The following is a 22,581-nucleotide window of genomic DNA, read 5'->3' as shown; positions in this document are numbered from 1 at the left end:
TGGTTTCTGTTTTGTATTAATGCAGCAGTTTTTTGTGAAATTTAAGTCACAATTTGAATGTTAAAGGCTGTATTTCCCGGTGTTAAGATTTAAATAATATTCTGGAAACAAATACAGGTATAAGTATTTTTCATATTTTCCCTTGTTTGTTTTCCAGAACAAAGAGAGAGAACGCATGAGGGAGCGAGAGAAGGCGGCAAGGGAGAGGGAGGCACGTTACAGCAACGGTCACCTCTTCACCTCACTGACAGTGTCAGGAACCACGCTCTGTTCAGCATGCAACAAGAGTATCACTGCCAAAGAGGCTCTCAGCTGCCCCAGTGAGTAACACACATACTGCCCTCCATCTTCTTCATATACACTGAGAGGTGAGGAGAAATGCAGAAAAAAGAGTTGGGTCAGTTCAGTTCAGTCACTGTTTCAGAGTACTGATAATGGTAACACTTTATCTGAAGGGGTGTGCATAAGATTGACATGACAAAGTCATAACCAACACCTGTCATGAACATGAAGGAGTCTTTATGAATGTTTATGACGCTTGTCTGTTGTCAGTTATTCAGTTAATTATGTAATTTGAATGCAAAGTTGACATTGTTTGAAATGTCCTTGTTATGACAACTTGACATTAACTAAGACGACATAATCCACAACAGGCTTAATTATCAAAGTTAAAGGTCCAGTGTGTAACATTTACGGGGATCTATTGGCAGAATATGTTAGAAATGTAATCAGTTATTCATAAGTATTTTCAATTGTGTATAATCGTTTGAAAATAAGAATTGTTGTGTTTTCGTTACCTTAGAATGAGCCCTTTACAGGGGTCTACAGAGAGTGTGGGTCCTCTTCCATTGACACCACAATAACGTCTTTCACATGCTTTCTGCTACATGTTTGGAAAGGGAGGATGAGACGAGGTGTTTGCAGTCTACAAGCTCACTTCTAAATGCCTCTAAATCCACACACTGGTCCTTTATGTGTTGACATTGCTGTCATATGTTGTTGGTAATAGCACTGGCTGTCATGAGACCATTATATTTGTGTTACAATAACTGCGTCATACATATTTTCCTTGATCTCAACTAAAGTGGTACAGTTTGGACTTGTCATAAGGATGTCATTAAATGTTACATCTTCACAGAGTACAGTACTGAGGTGATTTACAGAGTTTCATGGTGGACAGAAAGCTACTTGTTACTACTGAAAGCTAACTGCTAACTGCATTTAATTGTAGATGGCATTATCTTCTGTGTGTCTACTTAAACAAAACACTCTCAGTCAAAGCAGAGCCATTTTGAGAGTACTCACACACACACACACACACACACACACACACACACACACACACACACACACACACACACACACACACAGATGCACACTGAAAGAGTGTGAAAATACCTGTGTAATGGTTTGTGTAATGTAAAGAGAGAAAGACATGACATTTTGTGCTCTTTGTTTGCTTATGTGTTTTTATTTTTTCCAGCATGCAACGTCACTATCCACAACCGCTGCCGTGACACGCTGCCAAACTGTGCCAAAATGAAACAGAGGGTAAGACACAGGCCACACCACAAATCATCACAACTGTATTTATTGACAGATGTTACTAGAGATGTCGCAATCAGGGTTGAGAGGTTTACTTTGAAAATATATAATATATGAAAATATATTCCGATACAGTAATGTGGTCAGTAACATCATCTAAGTATCACAGTATTTAAGTAATGTAACTTGATTACTTTCAGTTACTTTTGGATTACTTCAGTGTAAAATATGGTGAAACTGTTTAGCCAAGTATAGTGTTTTATGTTTGTTGTAGGTTCATTAGTCTGTTCAGCTACAGACACCCAGTGAAGCATTTTTACACTAGAGGTCATGATAATGAACTGACTGTAAGATGAACTGGTTTCAGAGTGGTGTTGTGAGATTTGTGAAGTGCTGTAATGTGTGCGCACTGCACCTATCATTCTTTGTTTTAAAAGGTATTTTAAAGTTGTCATCCTACTAATAATTTCCATTTTTACTAAATGTATCTTTATCTGTTACTTATTTTTATCTGTGACTGTAATGGAATACAATTACTGTGTTTTTGTATCCACATTACGTAATTCTGTTACATGTAGTCTGTTACTCCCCAAGCCTGATCACAATACAAGAAATGTAGTAGCTGATACCAGTTTCAGTGAAATTCCATGATTCTCGAAACCCAAGTTGATATCATAGTAAAAAATAAAAAACAAATCAATAAATTTCCATGCACTTCAATATACACTGCTTTATTAATAACATTTGAATATTACACTAAACAACAACAGAGGCATGTAGCTTCCTGTGCTGGTAAGTTTTCTAATATAATAAAATAGTAATGAATGAGCATAAAAAGTAATAAGTAATATAAAATACGATGAAAAATGAGACCCACATATAAAAATAAGATAAGAATAAAATACATAGAATGCATCTTCACATGGATAAAACCCACATAACAATATTCATAAGATAAAAAAAAGGATAAAAATAGAATGCATAATATAAGATGGAAAATAAAACTCAATAGGATAATAATAATAATGATAATGATAATAATGGGTCGATAATAATAATAATACTAATACTAATACTACTACTAATAATAATAAAATTAGAGAACATTTTAAAAGAAGTGCAAAGTGTGAAGCAAAATGCAAAGCAGATTCTGAGGCCTGTATCATGGAAGTCAGAGCTAGTTAAAGGGAAAAGTGAGGAGATTCGTTTTCAGCTTTCTTTGCTTAACTGACACAGGCTGCATCCCTGTCTACCAGCTGTTTCTTAGCACCTCTAATAAACCAGCAGCAGATAATAACAGTGTTCTTGGAGACAAGTAGGGAACTAAGGAGTTAGAAATGTAACTTGATCCTACTGGTCCATTAAGGGCTTTCTATGTTAGGAGGAGGACCTGAAAATCATTCTTAAATGTTATAGGATGATTATGATGATCATCTGACACATACATACACACACATAATATGTTAAGATTTAGGATCCTTTTACTGATTATTTTTATAAAGCTCGGGCTTGGCTGCAGCTAAGTAATGTACATTGATTTATGTGTCATAGTCATCGTACATCCCTGTGACGGGACTGTGACAATGTACAAAAACTTCCAGCCTGTATGGAAATGATCATTACATACTTCATTTTTTTAAGCCATCAGAAATCAATATCAGTTGTACATCAATTCTAACCCCTCCCTCATGCTGTGTGACTCAGCATCCTACCTAATAATTTTTATGATCTATTATTTAATCACTCATTGGCTTTATGTAGTTTTTTGTGTATGGTTTTTGTTTTTGTAAGTAGCATAAAGGGAACTATGAGTATGTGTTGTAAAATGATCCATAATGTAAATTAACCTAAAAAAAATTAAAAGTAGGCTACATACAAATGAACACACATACACATTGAACAGTTGCTTGAAACTGAGGTCCTGCCTCTCACTGGGCTGATAGCCAATCATACTTGAGGATAATGAGATGGCAAATCAGATTTCAGGGGTGGCCAGTGCAACCCCAGCCTCCCCTTCTAGAAAGACCCCTGACTATTAGGTGACAAACAAACAAAATCAGTGGAATATATCTTTAAAGACAAATCATGGTTAGTATTGAATGTCATAATTCAAGCACTGTGGAAACTGAATTTAAGACTCAAACTGTGAGGACACTGACAGAAGTAAAACACAGTTGTAGATGCTACATGCTGATTTGTGTCCTGTATTATGACCACAGCAGCAGAAGACGGCCCTGATGAGGAATAACTCAGCTCTGCAGAATGTCACACTGCGCACAAAAAGTAAGAACTTTCCTGACACACACAGACAATGAATATATTCTCCCTTTGCCCCTTTTATCATTCATATTTTTTTCTTTTTTTTCTTTTTTTTTCTCTCTGTCAAAATGTTGCTCTCTTCTTCATCATCAAACTCCCCTTTCTCTGCCTCCTACTCCTGTTTGTTTCATCTTCCTCCTAAACATGCTCTTCTGGTTGTCATTGTACTCTCTTCCTCCTACATCTCTTTCTCTTGTCACTCTCCGTACTTGTCGTGTTCTCCCTCCTTCTACCTGCAATATTTTTTTCATTCCTCAGCTCCAGGAATGCGCGAGCGTCCCAGTTCAGCCATCTACCCCTCTGACAGCTTCCGACAGACCCTGCTGGGATCCCGCCGTGGTCGCTCCAGCCTGTCCCTGTCCAAGAGTGTCTCCACCAACAACATTTCAGGGTGAGCCTCACTTTCACTGGTCAGGAGCTACAGTACAATATAATTTGCACATAGATGCCACCTATGGGGGGACATTGGGGTGGAATGCCTCCCAAATCCTAAGGCAAGCAGTAAAGAAACATTTGTAGAGTTGCCATAGACTGATAAATATCATTGACATTTGAAAGGACCACTGATAGCTAATCATAGCATTTAATTTAAACAGTGAGGCTTAGTGTGTATTTTGCTGCTCTGTGTGTTACTGGCCAAGCACACCGAGCGCTTTAAATAAAGCTCCATGAAATCAAACACTATTGACTATTAAGGCAGTCACTTCAGTAACTTGTGCCTCTACCATCTGAATCAGACTAACAAAACATGATGTCTGCCACCGCATTTGTGTGGAAATATGTCAAAATATTAAACAATGAAGCAAACCAGACGCTGCACTGTAAGGCAGGATCAGATGTGCTGAACTGGAGTTTTGGAGTCTCAGACAAAAATCCAAATGAAAGCCTAAACCTTCAAGAACACTGGATTCATACTTTATCCAAAATAATTCTGGGCAAAATACTAGCAGAGATGGCAGCATATGATAGCTTTACCATCAAAAGTTGGCTGTGGTGTAATGCGCCTCTCACTGAAGAAGGACCGCCAAAATCTCCAGTAGCATCCATCTGAAATCTCACACCAAGTGAGTGAGAGCTTTTAAGAGTTTTTCTTTTGAACTTTGAGTCATCATTAACTTTATTATGCCAACTCTATCAAACATATCAGCGCACACATTGCCAGCCTTCTGCTGGAAATGCAAGAGCTGCTGAATGCGAACAGAGTATGGAATCTGTCTCAGCTTAATAGAATGACTTTTAAAACATCAAGTATCAAATTTAATTTGTTTATAATATGGATAATTGTCAAATATCACTTCCATGAAGCTGATTAGACAGACAGTGACAGATCAAAGGCAGTGAGCACATAGTGCTGTAGTGAAGGGCAAACTGCATGCAGCATGTGCAGTTTATATTATGTTTGTTTGTTGATTAATGTTGAAAAGGCATTCTTCTGCCTCAATAATTATTCATTATTAATACCACCAGATATTAGACTAAAGCAGGGGCAGATCTAGAGGGGTGGCATGGGGTGGCAATTGCCACCTATAAAAGATGCCTTGCCGCTCCAGCTGCCACCACACTTTTGGACAAATCTACCTCAATTTAAATATATGAAAAGTTTTGACTGGATGGAAATGTATAAGATTGAAACTCTGAAGTCTGAGTGCAAGTGAATGACATGAAAATCTAATGCATAAAATTTAATAACGTGTTCTGGCCACATTTTAGGCTATATGAAGGCCTTATACACATATACATATATGTGGGATATATGTGATATATATGATCTGCCCCTCGACTTCCAGTCGTCCATTCCCAGGACAGAAAATGTCTCATTTTGGGGAAAAATATCAATCCCTACTCCTTTTCACATGTCACAATCTAACATTACATAGGCCAACATTGTTTTTGCCCCAGATGTTCAGCCCAAGTTGACACCTATAAATGTGCACACTTGTTAACCTTAAGGCATGGGCAGCTAAGGTACATTTCTCTTAGAAGCCCTACCCAGGGGTAAGGTATGGTCTAGCCCAGTTCCTTCTCTAGTTATTGTTAATTGTTATTGTTAGGGGTGTGTATCTCACTGACTGAGATGATTTGATTCTTGTCTCAGTACATGTTCAACGTTATGATGCATCTTAGAAATTTTTAAATAACTAACAATTCAGTATGATATGATTCAGCTCTGTCACAATACAGTGCAATACAATGCAATGTGTGAATCTTTACATTTTGATCCTATTAATGCTATATATGTATGGTACTATTAGAGGGAAGAAGAAATCTCGATAGATTTACTAAATCCAGGTACAATAAGTGAGATACTGTAGCCTAAATGAGAATCTGTGAACAAACTTCAAAACTGCTTAAAATGTATTTTTGCAGGAAGATGATCTGCTGCTCTTTTTTACATAAAGAGTGCTGTGGTTTTGATTGAATTTGATTGTGTAGAGGAAGTGCGGTGTGGAGAAACAGTGATGCTCCGTGTTACCTGCTCTCACAGTGACATGACGTCCCTGTGGGTCAGAGGCCATCATTGTTTCTCATCTTTCTTATAAAACACAAACTTATTACATGCTTTATGAAAGTTCTGAAAGTTTGGTGATGCAATGCGGTGCAAGGTCAGTTCTTTCATTGTCTGTTTTGAGGAACTGAAGGGGGGGGGGGGGGGGGGGGGGGGGGGCAGTGCAGGCAGAGGCAGGGGGAGAATGAGATGTATCGATACACTTTTTATTGCTACAGACCATCTGAATTGATGTAACCATATCTTACACATTAAAGCCTGATGCATCAGAAGAATGTGTGAATCATTACACCCCTATTGTTAATGATATTAATTGTGAAGTGGGAAGGTGTGAGCTTTTTTCAGCTTCTGAAGGGGGGCATGCCAGAAAAAGTTTGGGAACCACCGAGCCAGCCCATTTTCATTTCTTCTCCATTTTAAGTTGACATAATGAAACCAAAAGTGGCTCAGCTTTCACTTGATCACAGACACAAGCTGCGATGAATCAATGAAATGAATAAAACTGCTCACCACTGCTTCAATATTTTATGCTTCTGAAGTCCATGTAACTCACAACATGAAGTAGTGTCAGCATTTTAACTGAGTGCATGGAAGATTTTCAGCAAGTTCATCTCATACAGACGCACAGTGTAACCTTTCATGCATGTATGAGACACACCAGGCATTCAGGTAACTCAGTAACTTCAGTGTAAACCATCCAGGTCAGGTGATGTAGCATAAAGACTGAGAGTAAACACAGAACTGTTAACCCAGGAGACCAGGGTTTGTTTCCTGTTTGAAACCCAAAGTCAACACCAATCTAAATTTAACAGAACATAACCTTGTGTAACATGATTTACTTTTTACATACTTACTACATACTTACTTTCTTACTTACACAACACAATGTTACAGAACATACTTATTTTAACCCAAGCTATGGTCTTTTCCTGAACCTAACCAAGTATTTTTGGTGCCTAAACCTAACCAAACTGTGATTGTTTCACATCGTTAACCATGTGTAAAAAGGCCTTCTGGCAGATGTGTCTCATATAGATACTAAAGGCCATCTGACATCTGTATGAGGTCCTGAGGGCAGCATGAGTATTTGACAACCAGGGATGAGAATGTTTTAGACAGCTGTGAACTCTGTAGCAAATATCAGGCTATATAATATCTAGTAAACCACAAATCCCTGGATTGGTGATGATAATATGTATGTCTCATGTCATACAGAATCAGACATCATCAGGACACTATACAGGAGGACGTTCCATTACATAAGCAACAATGTCAATGTCACAAACGCTGTTAGGACTTTATCCAAGGCTCAAGATATCTGTGTATCAGACAGAAACAACACAGAACATTCTAATCTGAAGGGCATTGAAGCCAATCAGGTCAACACATGTCAGGCTTAATTATAAATCAGGAACTTTTTATTAAAAGTTGTCTTCAACCATTAATTCTGCAACAGTACGACAGAGTTAAGCAATGAAATAAACAAAACTGCTCACCACTACTGCTATATTTTATGGTTCTGTGGTTCTTTCTCCCACACACTGTGTGGTGTCAGCATTTTCCCTGTCGTTCATCTCATACAGATGATTAAGTTATTTAAAGTTGTCTTTAATCATTAATTCTCCAACAGTCAGGGTGAGTGTTGTGGATATGGGTAGGGCCCGATTTGAAATCTGAAAATCTGATTAAACTAGGTCAGATAAATGAAGAATAACATGTAATTTAAATCTCATGGCTTTGCTTTATTAGTTCTGATTATTTAAAAAAGTATATAAATATTGTATAGTAATTTCAAATTTATAAAATGTTTTATTTATTTTTATTTTTCATGACCTCTCAAGGCCCACCTACACACTAGTCTAATGTAATGTGAACGTGAACATGTGTGTGTCTCTGTATGTGTGTGTTGTAGGACCCTGAATGATGACTCACCTCTGGGGCTGCGCAGGATCCTGTCCCAGTCCACAGACTCCCTCAGCTTCAGGGCCAGAGCCATGTCAGTGGAGTCTCTCACTGATGACGGTACCAGAAAAACATCTTTGGTTCGCTGCGTTCCAGTGTCACGAAAAAAAGTTGTTAGGCCAAAAATTATTTTCTGTTAGATCTGCATTTAACAAGAATGCAAAGCAATTTGCAAACATAAGTCTACCTTTATGCACTCGCAAGATGGCAGGCACCTCACTTCTGTTTTATTGCATTTTCCATAATGTTTTAAAGATCCAGTATGTCAGATTTAGGGGGATTTATTGGCAAAATATGTCAGACATGGAATATAATATTCATTAGTATGCTTTCATTAGTGTGTAATCACCAGGGACCAGTATTTCAAAACTTTTAATCCAGATCAGAATGATCCGGATAGGATTAAATTTCAAATTTGGGTATTTCAAAGCCAGGATATGTGATCCTGATCCTACAAAACTGGGATACGGATACAGTTTATCCTGATTATCCTGATCCCTCCAGCAGAGTGTATTTAGCATTGATTCAACATAGATCTAGAGACATATATAGGGCTTATGGGATTTACTTGATCATTCATGCAAAAAATATTCATTCCATATTAAACAATCAACAAATGAACCAATATGTTCAATCAGACCACCAAAAAAAACTCGAGCTGTTGTGTAAAAATGGGCCTATTTCAAACAAGAATTTTACATTTTTTCCTCCAAAAATGAAATGTGCATCATAATTCTCACCTGTATCAGGCTTCATAACATTGCTATGATGCAAGGTTCCTCACTGCGGTCGAAGCCCCAGGTAGAGACTCTGACCTGCCACTGGCAGCTCTGCAACCAGATGGACCAGGTGGATGGCCAGTGAGAGATGCTTGTTAGGCCAGTGAGAACCTTTATTTTACTGAGGGATAAAAACAGTAGTATGCTGACAAAACAGTTTGGCCTGTGTGTCGTACCTAATGCATCTAATGCATTTTACTAATGTACCTCTCAACATTGTCATGTCTGTGTTAATGAAGTGTTTCTTTGGCAAACAGTTGGAGGCTGACCGCAAAGACTCCAAAGACTGCAAATCAAGATTCTGTAATCCCGATCTTGTGGTATCTGGATCAGAATGATCCTGTGTGAAAATTCTTGGAAAAACCAGGAGAAGATCAGTTTGATCTCGGATAGCAAAAAAAAAAAAAAAAAAAAAAAAAAGGGATTCTGATCTGGATGAAAATTTTTGGAATACTGGCTCCTGAAAATAAGGACTGTTGTGTTTTTGTTGCCTTAGAATAAACGCTGGCTCTATATACAGCCTTTCACATTTTTTTTGAAAGTTTCGTGGCCACTGTAGGTTCTCCTACACACTTGGAAGGGGAGGGTGATGACACTAAATCCTACACATTGGTCCTTTAACAAAGGCATGAGAGAAAGATCAAGTTGTTTCAGCCACACTTTATTTTACAGTACACTAATGACATAAAATTTGTATCAAATTAGACAAAATATAGAAATAATATATTCTTTATTAGGTTAACATTACCGTACTAAGAGCTAACAAGCTGTATGTTGTTTTATATGAGACAAAAAACTAGAAATAATTAAATTTATTAAACACTAATTACCACCTAATAAGTTCTAATAAGAGTCTAGCAGTGGGAAATAACACACTTGAGTTTACAGTACAGTTCTGTTGTAATGTGTCCCTAATTACCCTCCAATAAGATCTAATAAAGTCTTAACAATATTTAATAAATATGTTATGGTCTCCACAGCCTGATGGGGTCTACAGGGTGACGTTGTGTTTTCTTTTACTTTCTAATAAAAACAGATTATTTCTATTTTTAGACTAATTTGATACAAATTACAGCTTGTTACATCTTATAAGTGTACTGTTAAATAAAGTTTGACCGTTGTCTCTTCACACCTCAGTAGTTAAGTATTGATTTCTAAATTGATCTGTCAGTGTGTGATGTTTTATGCTGTTGGTTTTCTCTTGTTTAGGAGACATCTACTACACCACAGTGTTGGAGGAGATGGAGTTCGAGGGCCAGGACTTTAAGGCTGACTCATGGAGCATGGCTGTGGACAGCAGCTACCTGCAGACCCACCGCAAAAACATCATCAAGAGGCAGGATGTCATCTATGGTGACAAGAACATCATCCGTTTCTCTGCAGTTTATTGACCTTTAGTTTCTTCCTCAGTACACACAATCAATGTAATGTGTGTGTGTGTGTGTGTGTGTGTGTGTGTGTCTCAGAGCTGATTCAGACAGAGCTGCACCACATGCGGACGCTGCAGATCATGGAGAGGGTGTTCAGACAGGGCATGCTGGACGAGCTTCAGCTGGACATCAGCACCGTACACGCCATGTTCCCCTGCCTGGACCAGCTGATAAGGATACACTCTCATTTTCTGGCACAACTTCTCCTGCGACGCAACAACAGCCTGCAGCCGGGGTCCAGCCGCAACTTCACCATCCACCAGCTGGGAGACATTCTGCTGGAGCAGGTGACTGCCATGACTTTGTGACTTTGTGTAATTCTACAGTTAGCAGAAGTGTCCAGCTACATGAAAGAATAATGAGAGGTTAACCTGTGACGGCTGTCCAACATGAGGTGAACATGTGTTCAGTAAGAACTTTTTTCTAAAATGTTACTAGTGAAAGAAATAAAAATGAAGAATGTTAGATTACTTACATACTTGTATTTGAATTCTTGCAGTTTTTATTTGCAATGAAATGAAAAAATATCCATGAAGATCATTGTGTTTGAAGGTTATGTCAATGCATTATAAGCACATTCATAAGACATTATAATGCAATTATAAGGCTTTATGACACTCCTTATAAATGTTTATAACCATGCTTGACAACTTATAACAAGGTTTATAAAGTAATATATGTGGGGGTGGAAGTAACTAATTACAAATATTCAAATTACTGTAATTAAGTAGGTTCTTTGGGGTTCTACTTTTACTTTTAGTAGAGTAGATTTTCAATTCTGTACTTTTACTCATACTTAAGTATTTGTCCTGTAATCTACATGGTTACTTTTAAAACCATACTTGAGAAATGGGTACAATTTGAATTAATGTCCAATAAAAACCAGGACAAAAAGAAGAAAAACATCCCAAAATGCTGCAACAGGCTCAGGTTTGGTAACACACTCTCATCCAACTCATCACATACTGACAATGCACTAACACACAAGGTTCCCTTTAGGAACCATATTTTGAATGGATTTTTTGTGATCTTTTCCCCCCTACAATAAATAATATAATATAACTATTTGACAACCCAGTTCTGGATGAGAGGTACCAGCTCTGATCAGTTCCTCTCTACACAACTTGTGTGTGTGTTCTTCTGTCAGTTCTCAGGCCAGTGTGCAGATGACATGAGGAAGACCTACGCAGAGTTCTGCAGCCGCCACATGAAGGCTGTCAAAATGTACAAGGAACTGCTGGCCCGAGACAAGAGGTTCCAGTGCTTCATACGGGTGAGACAGACACAAAAACAAAAACAACAGAAATACATTTATAGCACAGCATGTGGTGCATTACAAATGAAAAAAGGTAGATTATGACTAATGTTGTTTATTGGTGTATTAACTATAAATTTCCAATAACCCAACATTTAATAATTAAGCCCCAACCCGTCCCAGCAGTGTCTGTGGTGCTGCTTTTGGCTGTTCAGTCTTCAACAGCCTTGGGAAACGTTAGTTTGAGGTGTAAGTCAGTACAGTACTTGTGTCATCAAATATGTGATTCCCTCTACATGTTGGTTATATTGTCCTGACAGTTTGAGCAAACTGGGCAACTGTCAGTAAAAAATAAAACACAAGCTTGTAAAGCCTAATGAACCAGTTAGCTTCTCAAAACACGTAGACATATAAACTAATGAATAAACATATAAACTGATGCAAAGTGCACAGGTGTTTCAAATCACACAGATTCACTCAGCCAATGTTCTCTGTGGTTTACTCTTTTAAAACACATTTATTTTTCAATAATGTGTGTCTCATAGTCAGTTTCTCTGATGAGACTTCAAAACCACAGGCACACAGGATGGTTTCTGAGTACTGACTCAATCAGACATCTGCATATGAATGTAGATACATTTTAAAAAGCTAATAAAAAGCTAAATTGTTGTCAGATGACAGTCGATAGGTTTAGTGATGGCTGATATACCAGGCATTTTACCCAAAAATCATGGGTAAACCTCACACAAATTGCAGCATAACAAACTCGGCAGGTTTTGTGTCCTCAGTATGTTCTTAATGAGAGAAAAAAAAGTCTTAAAGAATCGTTGTTGTTGTTTTGAAAATCACCTAAACATCACCCTGCCAAAAATGGTTAAACCTTACAAAAATTACAACAGAAAATCTGATAAATGTTTATGACTCAAAAAAAACTCCTCTGTAAGATATATATATAAAGTCCTAAGTGGTTGTTCGAAAGTCCATCCTATTTTTGTGGATGCAATGCCTCATAAAAAAGTCTCTGAAGTGAAAGCAGCATGTTTCTCACCTGAAATTCTTCAGTGGGCGCCCTCCCAAATAAACTATAAAGGAGACACTGGAAGTGATAAAAACATTTCATTACAAAGATAAATTGATAGAAAACAAACACACTAAGTCATTTTGATCTACTCGTCTATCTAAGGGTTCAGAATTTCCTTTTGCACATGAATTCTGCAGTATCCAACTGTATGTCTCATGTAAAACAGTCTCTGGTTGATTGTGGACACCACTGAACCCACAGACAAGAACACATGCATAAATCAGTGTCATATTTATGAGACTGGAACAGTTGAAAGAGTTTCTGTGTGGGGACATATCATATCATTCTTGGACTATGTTTACCTGCATGCTATCAGACCTGCTCAAACATGATTGGTCAATACTAAAACAGTAAAAGAGAGCCCTCCTGATACAAAAACCTTGGATGGACTCTAAGATCTCCAGCAGGCCACAGGCAATGGAGGAGAAGTGTTGCTCATGCTGGTGAATGGTGGCACCTTGAGCAGTCAGAGTTGTGGGTGGAATCAGAATCAGCTGAGCCCATACTGACTGGATGATCCTCTAAACACTTAGATCTGCAGGCAGGAATGCTTGCTGTGAAGCTGTAGCTGGGAGGTGGGTGTGGGAGTCAGTTCATGGCTGAAGGCAGGAAACACAGAGGGATACTGGAGGGCAGGGAGAACAGCAGGTTCTGAAATGACAGGAAGAATTAGCTGCTGGCAAACTAACAACAGGAAAAAAGATACAGCTTTAAAGAACTGGTGGCAGCCATGTGAGCACGCACAAGAAGCCACACATTCTCTACACTGTTAATGTGCCTCTGACTTAATTTTTCTGGTAAATTGGTAAAATTTGGTGACAAGATAGGCAAGATCGTTTTGTCACAACTGTGTGTCTCTCTGTCCCTGTCCAGCGGGTTAGTCGAGGACCTTTGCTACGTTGCCATGGTGTTCAGGAGTGCATCCTGTTGGTGACTCAGCGGATCTCCAAGTATCCTGTCCTTATCCAGCGCATTCTGGACAACACCACTGGTGAATCAGCTCAGTCACAATGACTTTATTATCAGTCCAACCATGATAATGCTGCACCAAAATGAATGAAAACAGTTTTATGTCAGCAATTGTCATCAACCAAAATCTTTCTGAAAGCAACAGTAAATTCTACAAGCAGTTCAATGACTGACAAAATTGATGGATAAATGGCATTCTGTACACTGTACACTGTCTGTTCTTGTACCTCCACAATAATCCTATTTGTTTCTCTTTCAGATGATGAAGAAGAAGCCTCCTCTCTGTCCGAGGTTCTTTCAATGGTCAGAGAACTTCTCAGTTCAATAGACCAACAGGTACTAAATTACTTTCTCAGCACCATATTGGAAACAATACAGATGTCCAGTTGCAGCAATAATACAGATGTCCAGTTGCAGCAATAATACAGATGTCCAGCTGTAGCAATAATACAGATGTCCAGCTGTAGCAATAATACAGGTGTCCAGCTGCAGCAATAATACAGATGTCCAGCTGTAGCAATAATACAGGTGTCCAGCTGCAGCAATAATACAGATGTCCAGCTGTAGCAATAATACAGGTGTCCAGCTGCAGCAATAATACAGATGTCCAGCTGTAGCAATAACACAGGTGTCCAGTTGCAGCAATAATACAGGTGTCCAGCTGCAGCAATAATACAGGTGTCCAGCTGCAGCAATAATACAGGTGTCCAGCTGCAGCAATAATACAGGTGTCCAGCTGTAGCAATAATACAGGTGTCCAGCTGCAGCAATAACACAGGTGTCCAGCTGCAGCAATAATACAGGTGTCCAGCTGTAGCAATAAGATAGATGTCCAGCTGCAGCAATAAGATAGATGTCCAGCTGCAGCAGCATTTTTCAAACTGTCCTTGCCATGACTTTCTTTGAGACCAGTATCTTTTCCCTTTATTGCAAGACAAAGACAGAATAGTAACAAGATTATTTTAGTGATAATTACAATTCCACTTTTTGACGACCTCTAAATGTCTGTCAAATGAATATAATGTCATGTAATAATAGTGACAAAACAGTAGCACTTAAGGGTGTCCTGGTAACCTGGTGACAGATGCCATGGAACCACACTTAACAGTCCCCACTTGAATTCCATCTGTGACCCTGTGTATGAACCCCATCTCTTCCACATGTCCTGTCTGCCTCTACATGCAGCCAGACCCAGACCCATACTAATCTTGGCACTGATTCATATATGACATGTGTCAAACTTATATTATGTGGCTCACAAGAGCTTGCAAAGAATATAATTTGCACAATACAGTGCTGTGTTACAGAAGTACGGTGTCCATCAACTACATGTCCCAGAATGCATCCCGATTCTGTTATCCGCACACTGAAGGCATCCAGCTGTGAGAGTCAGTACATCCTAATTAGCATCTCAGTATTATATAACTGTTTGCAGTGGCTCTTGTTGAATGGTTGTAGCTAGTAATGTTAAAGGGATGGTTCACCCAAAAATGAAAATTTGGTCATTATCTACTCACCCTCGTGCTGATTGGAGGTCAGGTTTAGTTTTTTTGGTCCACAAAACACTGCTGGAGTTTCACAGGAAAACAGTGTTACAGAATCTCCCAAACAATGGACGTGAATGGTGACCAGCTTTCAAACATAAAAGAAACAACACAATAAAAACATAAAATGTCTCCGCTGACTTTCTTTTTGACTACAAATGGAAGATGCCTTTTATCCTGGTTGCAGATGGAGGACCTGGAGAAAACACATCGTCTGCAGGAGATTCAGGCCAAGCTGGACCCACGGGCTGAGACCAGAGTCAGGGACGGTGGACTTTTCAAGGCTGGAGAGCTGCTCCGCCGGAAGCTCGTCCATGAAGGGACACTTTTGTGGAAAACCCCTGGATCCAGGCTCAAAGGTACACAGAACCACAATACCCAGTGGTCCTGTGTTGTTCTGAGTCTTACAGACTCAATATACAAGATTTCATGGATGCAGAACAAGGCAATCATTTAGCTCTGGGTGTCTCTACTATGCTTTTGTTATTATTCTGATTCAGCTTTTTAGACAGTCACCATTGGCCCTGGAAAGACTACCATCACAAGGTCTTATTACCTCCAGAGCTACAACTACTACAACTGTGCAGGCCTTTCTGTGGTCCTGACAGTCTTGAGACACTTTATGCTTGTTAGAAACATGTCTCCTTCTCGACAACGAGACGTAACATGAGCCAACAGGACCATCCTGCCGTTAAATTGGGAATATGTAGTTAAAATTATAAGCACATGTTTACATGTTGTGTGTGTGTGTGTGTGTGCAGATACACAGGTCCTGTTGATGACAGACATCCTGGTGTGTCTGCAGGAAAAAGATCAGAGGTTTATCTTTCCATGTCTGGTAAGGAAATGTGCTCACACAGATCATTTGTTGCACAGATGACTGGAAATATTGTTCATGTTGTTCTCTCACTTTTCTTCTCTCTGCTGTGTGATCCAGGACAAGCCTCCAGTGCTGTCCCTTCAGAACCTGATACTGAGGGATATAGCCAATCAGGAGCGAGGTATGTTCCTCATCAGTGACTCCTCCCCTCCTGAAATGTATGAGTTCCATGCTGCTTCCAAGGAGGATAAGAATGTCTGGATTCGCCACATCCAGCGCACCGTCAGCAAGTATGAACCACTGTTTACATTTAAAGGGACAGTTCACCCCAAAATCACCCTGACCTGTAGTGTATCTAGATGGGTTTGATGTGAGTTGCAGAGTTTTGGAGATATCAGCCATAGAGATGTCTGATTTCTCTCAAATACAATGGAACTAGACAGCACTGAGCTCATGGTACTCATTTGACAAATTCAGAACCAGCATCTCTTTCCAAAAATCATGACTCATTTACCCAAGATAACTAACTGTAGGAATGACTTGACCACTGATCAAAGCACTGAATCACAATGAAGCAGTTATTTTAAAATGGGTTACGGAATTTTATACAGTCCAAATGACGACGTCTGGATCACATTTTCTTTTCTTCTGAGGAAATATTATGATGCACGTCGCCCACTGCTTTGCACATACCAGAACATTACAAGATCACCAATATTAAGCAAAATTCCATGTTAAAGATAGTTTTGGTGTGTTTCTTGTATAAAGGAAATGGTTCTGCAGAAAGAAAGTAGTTCCCACATGAAACTGCTCACAACAAGGTGTGTGGATTATCTTGAGTAACTGAGGATAAATAGCACTGCAGGCCAGGGGAAAAATATATATTTTTAATTTTAGGCTGTATTGTCCCTCTCTTCAGTATGATATGATCTGTGGCTGTGTATCACTGTTTGCTGTACCTCTGCCTTTTATATCAGTGTCTGAAATGTTTCAGTAAATCTTTACACCTCTAATAATTAGTAAGTATAACTTTAGATTGGATAGCAAATAAAAAGTACAAAAACCTCCATATCCATCACATGACTGATAACAGTGTGTTCTGTTCTTCTGTGTGTTCAGGTGTCCATCAAGAGAGGAGTTCCCTCTCATAGAGACTGAATACAAGGCCCATCTGAGGAGACTTAAAGGTGAAGAGACCAACATTAATGAATATTTTTATGAGGCATTAACAGTGCTGGGGAGCGTTACTCTTGAAAATAACTTGTTACGTTACGAGATTACTGCCATTAAAAAGTAACTAGTTACACTGAAGTGTTACCTACTGAGAAAAAGTAATTTGTTAGAATACATCACAAATAAAAATTCTTTTGCAGAATGTATTGACTGTACCATCAGTGCACAGCCTCGTCTGCAGCCCATAATCTGTAACTCTGCAGGCTGATAACAGGAGTGACAGATGAAGCTTCCCCTTTTCAGCTCTTTATGAAGCATTATTTTTGACTACAAGTAAACATAGAATCAAGAGGGTATATACAGCCTATCAAGTTCATACAGCATGTTTTTTGCAATTCAACTGCAATGAAAAATACTGAATTACGTAAAGTATTTGAAAGTGAATAGGAACTGGGGTACCTGACAGGTGGAGGTTGAATTACTTGCCAACCATTTTGATAACTTAATTTGAGTAAATTTTTAAGAAAAAAAGTCTAAATTCTCTGATTTCAGCTTCTTAAATGTGAATATTTTCTGGTTTCTTTACTCCTCTCTGACAGTAAACTAAATATCTTTGGGTTGTTGACAAAACAAAACATTTAAGCATGTCATCTTGGACTTTGATCAGCATTTTCTGACATTTTATGGACCAAACAACTAATCGATTTGTGGAAAAATTATTGCCACATTGATCACTAGTTGAAAAATAGGTCCAAACGTGAGAACAGGTGGAGTGCATGGATGCATGTCTGATTTGGGTCACGATGATTTGTCATTTTTAAAAAGTGGGTCCCCAGAAAAAAGGTTTAGGAAACACTGCCCTAGAGCACACTATTTCTCATGTATGTGTTCAGTGGTTTGTGTTACATACCTGACTGATTAATCCTGCCCCTCCCCCACAGCTGACCTCCAGCAGAAGGACCGGGAGATGCTGGAGCTGCTACAGGAGAGGGTGACTCTGTTCTGCGAGCTGGCGGAGATGACCAGCAGTCAGGAGGGCCTGCAGCCTCCCATCACCCGCTACCTGTTCAGAGCTGACACACCCCAAGCTCCCCGTGCAGAGAAACTCCTACTGGATGCCACAGCGGAGGGTAACACACCAAGTTTCCTGTCAAACAAAAAGAACTGTTGTTGTTAGTTTGCAAAGAAGGTGGATAGAGTCTGCATCCAACCCCAACTGAACAGAACAACAGCATCAGACTTTGTTAATTTCAACATCACTGCACTTGTTTCCAGTGAGAGCTCAGTTGGTACTGACTGAAAATACAGAAAAATACAATTTGATCATTTTTAATCATGCTCATATGCGACCAGTGGCGGACTCAGGCTTTATGAGGGACGGCGGCAAAAAAATAAAAAAGGGCACCAGTGTGCTGAAAGTTGTGATATATTTATGATGAAACAGGTCCAATCCCTGGTACTAGTACTGATACAGGTAGTACTGATTCATTCATTCATCAGTGTTTCCCCTATCCTGGTCCTCCAGAGGGCTGTACTACAAAGCAAGCTCAACACAGCCAGGCTTTCTTTGAATGATCTGGATCGACAAAGCCTAAAACCGCAATCAGAGATAACGGGTATCACGATGGTGGTTATCAAACTACGTTGTTAACTTAGACTTTCGTCTTCAGACTTTGTGCGTGCTCACATAAAACAGGCATTTGTTGCATCATTCGACTCTTCTTCCACATGAAATGAAGCGACATTGTTGCTGCAAATAAAGCAGGAGAAGAAGAATGATGTCAGAAAATTACTGATCAACTAAATGCGGTCTTAATGCTGCTGTTTATTCTAACATGAAAACTGCACATTAAACAATAAAACTCCATACAGCAGATTTAAACATGAGGAAGTCTGTCTGACACTGTCCTATGATGACAGAGACATGGAAGTGAAGTTTTTGAATCAAATCAACATAAAATAAGTGTAATTGATTTAAGACTGTCTGTGATAAATGATGATGAATTTTCTAATCAGTGATCTGAGCTGCAATATCACCAAGACAAAACAGATAACAGTAAAAAGTATTCAAAGTGTCTGTAGTTGCTTCATCATTATTTTACTGTGTGGATTATATACGATGTAAATTTAAAGTGTTAATATGATCTGGAACAAACGGGAAAAATGACTCATCACCAAATGGAGGTTACCATGACAGCGCGATGCAGACAGTTTGTGCCGCTGTTACATTTTTACATTATATGGATTCGTTTGGTGATATTACGAACATACAGCTCAGTAATTTTTCATTGTTAACACCTTCCCTCAGTGTCACAGCCACCATTTTTAACAGCAATTAATGAATTAATCATTAACATCCTTACTCCAAATGTGTGCTGTCTCAGCATTTTTTTTTTTTTCATTAATTTGTGATCAGATCACCTGATTGGCTACTAAATTGCAGATGAAAGGTTTGGATATTAATTCATATTGTACTCAGTACTCAATTATGATTTTAAAAGTAACTAAGTAGATTATATGGTGCAATGCATACTTAAGTACAAATAAAAGTACAGACCTGAAAATCTACTCATAAAAGTACCCCAAAAAAAATACTTAATTACAGTAATTTGCGTATTCGTAATTAGTTGCTTCCACCGCTGTAAACACCAAAGCTTCAAATTACATATTTTGTCTTACTTTGAATAAATAGGAATATTTAATGTGTGAGTTATACAGGTGTGTGTGTGTGTGTGTGTGTGTGTGTGTGTGTGTGTGTGTGTGTGTGTGTGTGTGTGTTCCCCCAGTGGACAGGTTGAGTGAGCTCCTTCTGGGCTCCAGCTCGGACATCCCTCTCCCTTCGTGCCATCATAACCACATGGAGGCGCTGGAAACCAGTAAGTGGGCTCAACACTGCTGTCCACCAACACAGACATATAACAATCAAAAATCATTTGGAGGAACATACAAGATACATAGAACGGACACAAATATACACAGGACACTGTCATCCTACCTTTACACATATAAAGTTAATATAAAAAGTTGTCAGATGTGACATTAATGAAGGTTTTGCTGAGTGAGACAGCAGGAGCAGGTGGAGGTGGACATTATATTGACACGATCTGAGGTCTCAGTAGAATGCTCAGGTCAATTCAACCAACACATCTACACTGTACATAATTGAGGCAAAGAGTGTATCCTCATGTAATTTCACATTTCACTGAGCAACAAGTTCAACCTCATATTTAATGAGGACAAAATTGCCTGTCCCCTCCACGTTTCTTGTCATAAAATAGTCAGATATTGTTGATAACAGTTTTGTTTTCTTGGATATTTGTTGAGTGACTGCTGTGTCTGTCTCTGTTCAGGTGATCAGGACCTGTTGGTCAATGGAGTCCATGATTTCTTTGCAGCAAAGGTGAGCCTGGGGTGGAGATGGAAGTATTATAGGTGGAGTAGTTTTGTTGGGGAGGTGGCTCTGTCAGGTAGAGGGTTGAATTATTTGTAATTATTTTATATTCATTAAATTATCAGCATCCTCTCAGCACTTTTTAAAGTGTCTCAGACTTATACAGAGTTGACATGTTATGGTTGAGACACATCTGATAGAAATATTATTTCATGAATTTGTCTAAAAACAGAAAGTTTACCAGTGCTTGAACAGTATTCCTGCCTTTTTTTAAACCAGGAAGAGAGACAGGGGTCCTTACAGTGTAGCTGACCCTTTTTATGCCTGATTAAATCATGTTTTTGTAAAATCTGATGGAGATGGAAATCTGGGACACATCTTTGGAGGGACAGCATTTTCCACAAAAAAAATCAGTTTTAAAACAAAGATGATTATAATAGCACATTTTTTACACCTATGTTATCAGTAGGTATTGTTTGTTTTATATTCTGAAGGATTTTCACACATTTTTGAATTGTTTAAAGTTGTGAATTCTTGTCTGGGACAAGGTTGTTTTCTGGCACAGAGCAAGTTTAGAAATTAAAATTATTTTTTTTTTGTAGGACATGATTTGTCCCAATTCTCAAGAATGGTTGACGTCTTATTGTTTTTGTGGGAGTGTCAGAATATAGTTATAACACTGACTTCATGGATGAAAATCACAATCACATTCACGTTCTGGTGGTTTGAGACATGGAAGCGTCATTGGAAGCATCATTGTAATCTTGCTGTACCAAGGGATGCACAATATATATTGGGCTTATAATGGGAAATGTGTATTTTTATGTATATTCCTGATAATGAAACTATAGCAGATAAATAGATCCAATAACAGGAAGCTAAAATGCTTTCATTGACTCTGTTTATTTTTTTACCTTCTGAAGGATTGCATGAGGGTTCAAGACAAACCACTACCCTCGGTAAGTTAGGGGGTAAAAGGTTTCTTGGATAGTGTCTATATATATATGTGTGTGTGTGTGTATGTATGTGTGAGTATGTATGTGTGTTAGACAGACATCAGTAATAAGTACTCTCCTTTGTTTGACAGGAGGTCTATCAGAGGCTGATGAATCTCAGTGTGTATCTCCATGCACTGCAGGTGAGTAGGTGTCTACATCTTTAACACACTCAAGTCATACAACAGCACGTATACACAGCACATGACTTTAATCTCAGAATTCTGACTTTAAACCCAGGATTCCGACACACACTAAAAGCGATAAAACTATTCTACTATTCTACTCTATTTGAAGTTTCTATGGTGCACTGCAGGCTTCAGCGTTAAAATTCCAACACCACAGAACCAGCAGTATTTTAGGAAAAGGTTGCTATTTATATGCATTTATTTATTTCTTTAGGATTATTGTTGTAATAGTAGTTTTGTTTATTTCTTTAATAAAATATTGTCATCTGAGGTAGACAGCCTCTGTTTTTTACAGCTCAGTCTATATGATGACTAAACAGTGCAAGATATTCATGTTTTTGTATAAAATAATACAATCTCTGCTGCCTTTCTCTTCTCCCTCACAATTATGGTTAATCAGCATGGAGAAATGAACAATTCAGAAGTACACAAATAAGACTTGGAGTAAAAAAATCACACACCACAGAACTTTACAGTAACATTTTGATCATAAAAGGTTTTTATATTACGTCAACACATCTGTCCATATTCACACACATTCTCCCTTTCTCTCACACTCTCTGCTGCCAATTTTTTTTTTAACCAGATTTCAGGTGGACCTGCAGCTCAGTCAGCATTCGCCCC

General features: G+C 38.6%; 1 protein-coding gene across 4 annotated transcripts in view; it reads left to right on the top strand.

Moving 5' to 3' along the window:
• arhgef2a (Rho guanine nucleotide exchange factor (GEF) 2a) overlaps positions 1 to 22,581 on the top strand; it is a 48,102-nt gene that overhangs the window by 17,032 nt on the left and 8,489 nt on the right. For 2 of the 4 annotated variants that reach the window (XM_084738819.1, XM_084738817.1), the window contains exons 2-20: positions 158 to 320; positions 1,484 to 1,551; positions 3,765 to 3,828; positions 4,123 to 4,255; positions 8,283 to 8,392; positions 10,321 to 10,464; positions 10,578 to 10,828; positions 11,689 to 11,814; positions 13,751 to 13,868; positions 14,106 to 14,182; positions 15,578 to 15,749; positions 16,152 to 16,228; positions 16,328 to 16,500; positions 17,330 to 17,397; positions 18,325 to 18,513; positions 20,170 to 20,259; positions 20,734 to 20,783; positions 21,698 to 21,733; positions 21,862 to 21,912. In XM_084738819.1, the coding sequence (XP_084594945.1) occupies positions 158 to 320; positions 1,484 to 1,551; positions 3,765 to 3,828; positions 4,123 to 4,255; positions 8,283 to 8,392; positions 10,321 to 10,464; positions 10,578 to 10,828; positions 11,689 to 11,814; positions 13,751 to 13,868; positions 14,106 to 14,182; positions 15,578 to 15,749; positions 16,152 to 16,228; positions 16,328 to 16,500; positions 17,330 to 17,397; positions 18,325 to 18,513; positions 20,170 to 20,259; positions 20,734 to 20,783; positions 21,698 to 21,733; positions 21,862 to 21,912 (2,160 nt within the window). The remainder of the gene's footprint in view (positions 1 to 157; positions 321 to 1,483; positions 1,552 to 3,764; positions 3,829 to 4,122; positions 4,256 to 8,282; positions 8,393 to 10,320; positions 10,465 to 10,577; positions 10,829 to 11,688; positions 11,815 to 13,750; positions 13,869 to 14,105; positions 14,183 to 15,577; positions 15,750 to 16,151; positions 16,229 to 16,327; positions 16,501 to 17,329; positions 17,398 to 18,324; positions 18,514 to 20,169; positions 20,260 to 20,733; positions 20,784 to 21,697; positions 21,734 to 21,861; positions 21,913 to 22,581) is intronic. The other 2 variants (XM_084738821.1, XM_084738818.1) reach the window with 1 other exon arrangement.

This window comes from Lutjanus erythropterus, chromosome 16 (assembly GCF_056507025.1).
Source record: "Lutjanus erythropterus isolate fLutEry1 chromosome 16, fLutEry1.hap2, whole genome shotgun sequence".
Taxonomy (NCBI): domain Eukaryota; kingdom Metazoa; phylum Chordata; class Actinopteri; order Lutjaniformes; family Lutjanidae; genus Lutjanus; species Lutjanus erythropterus.
The sequence above is the reverse complement of the archived record's forward strand: the minus strand, read 5'-3'. Positions and strand labels throughout refer to the sequence as shown.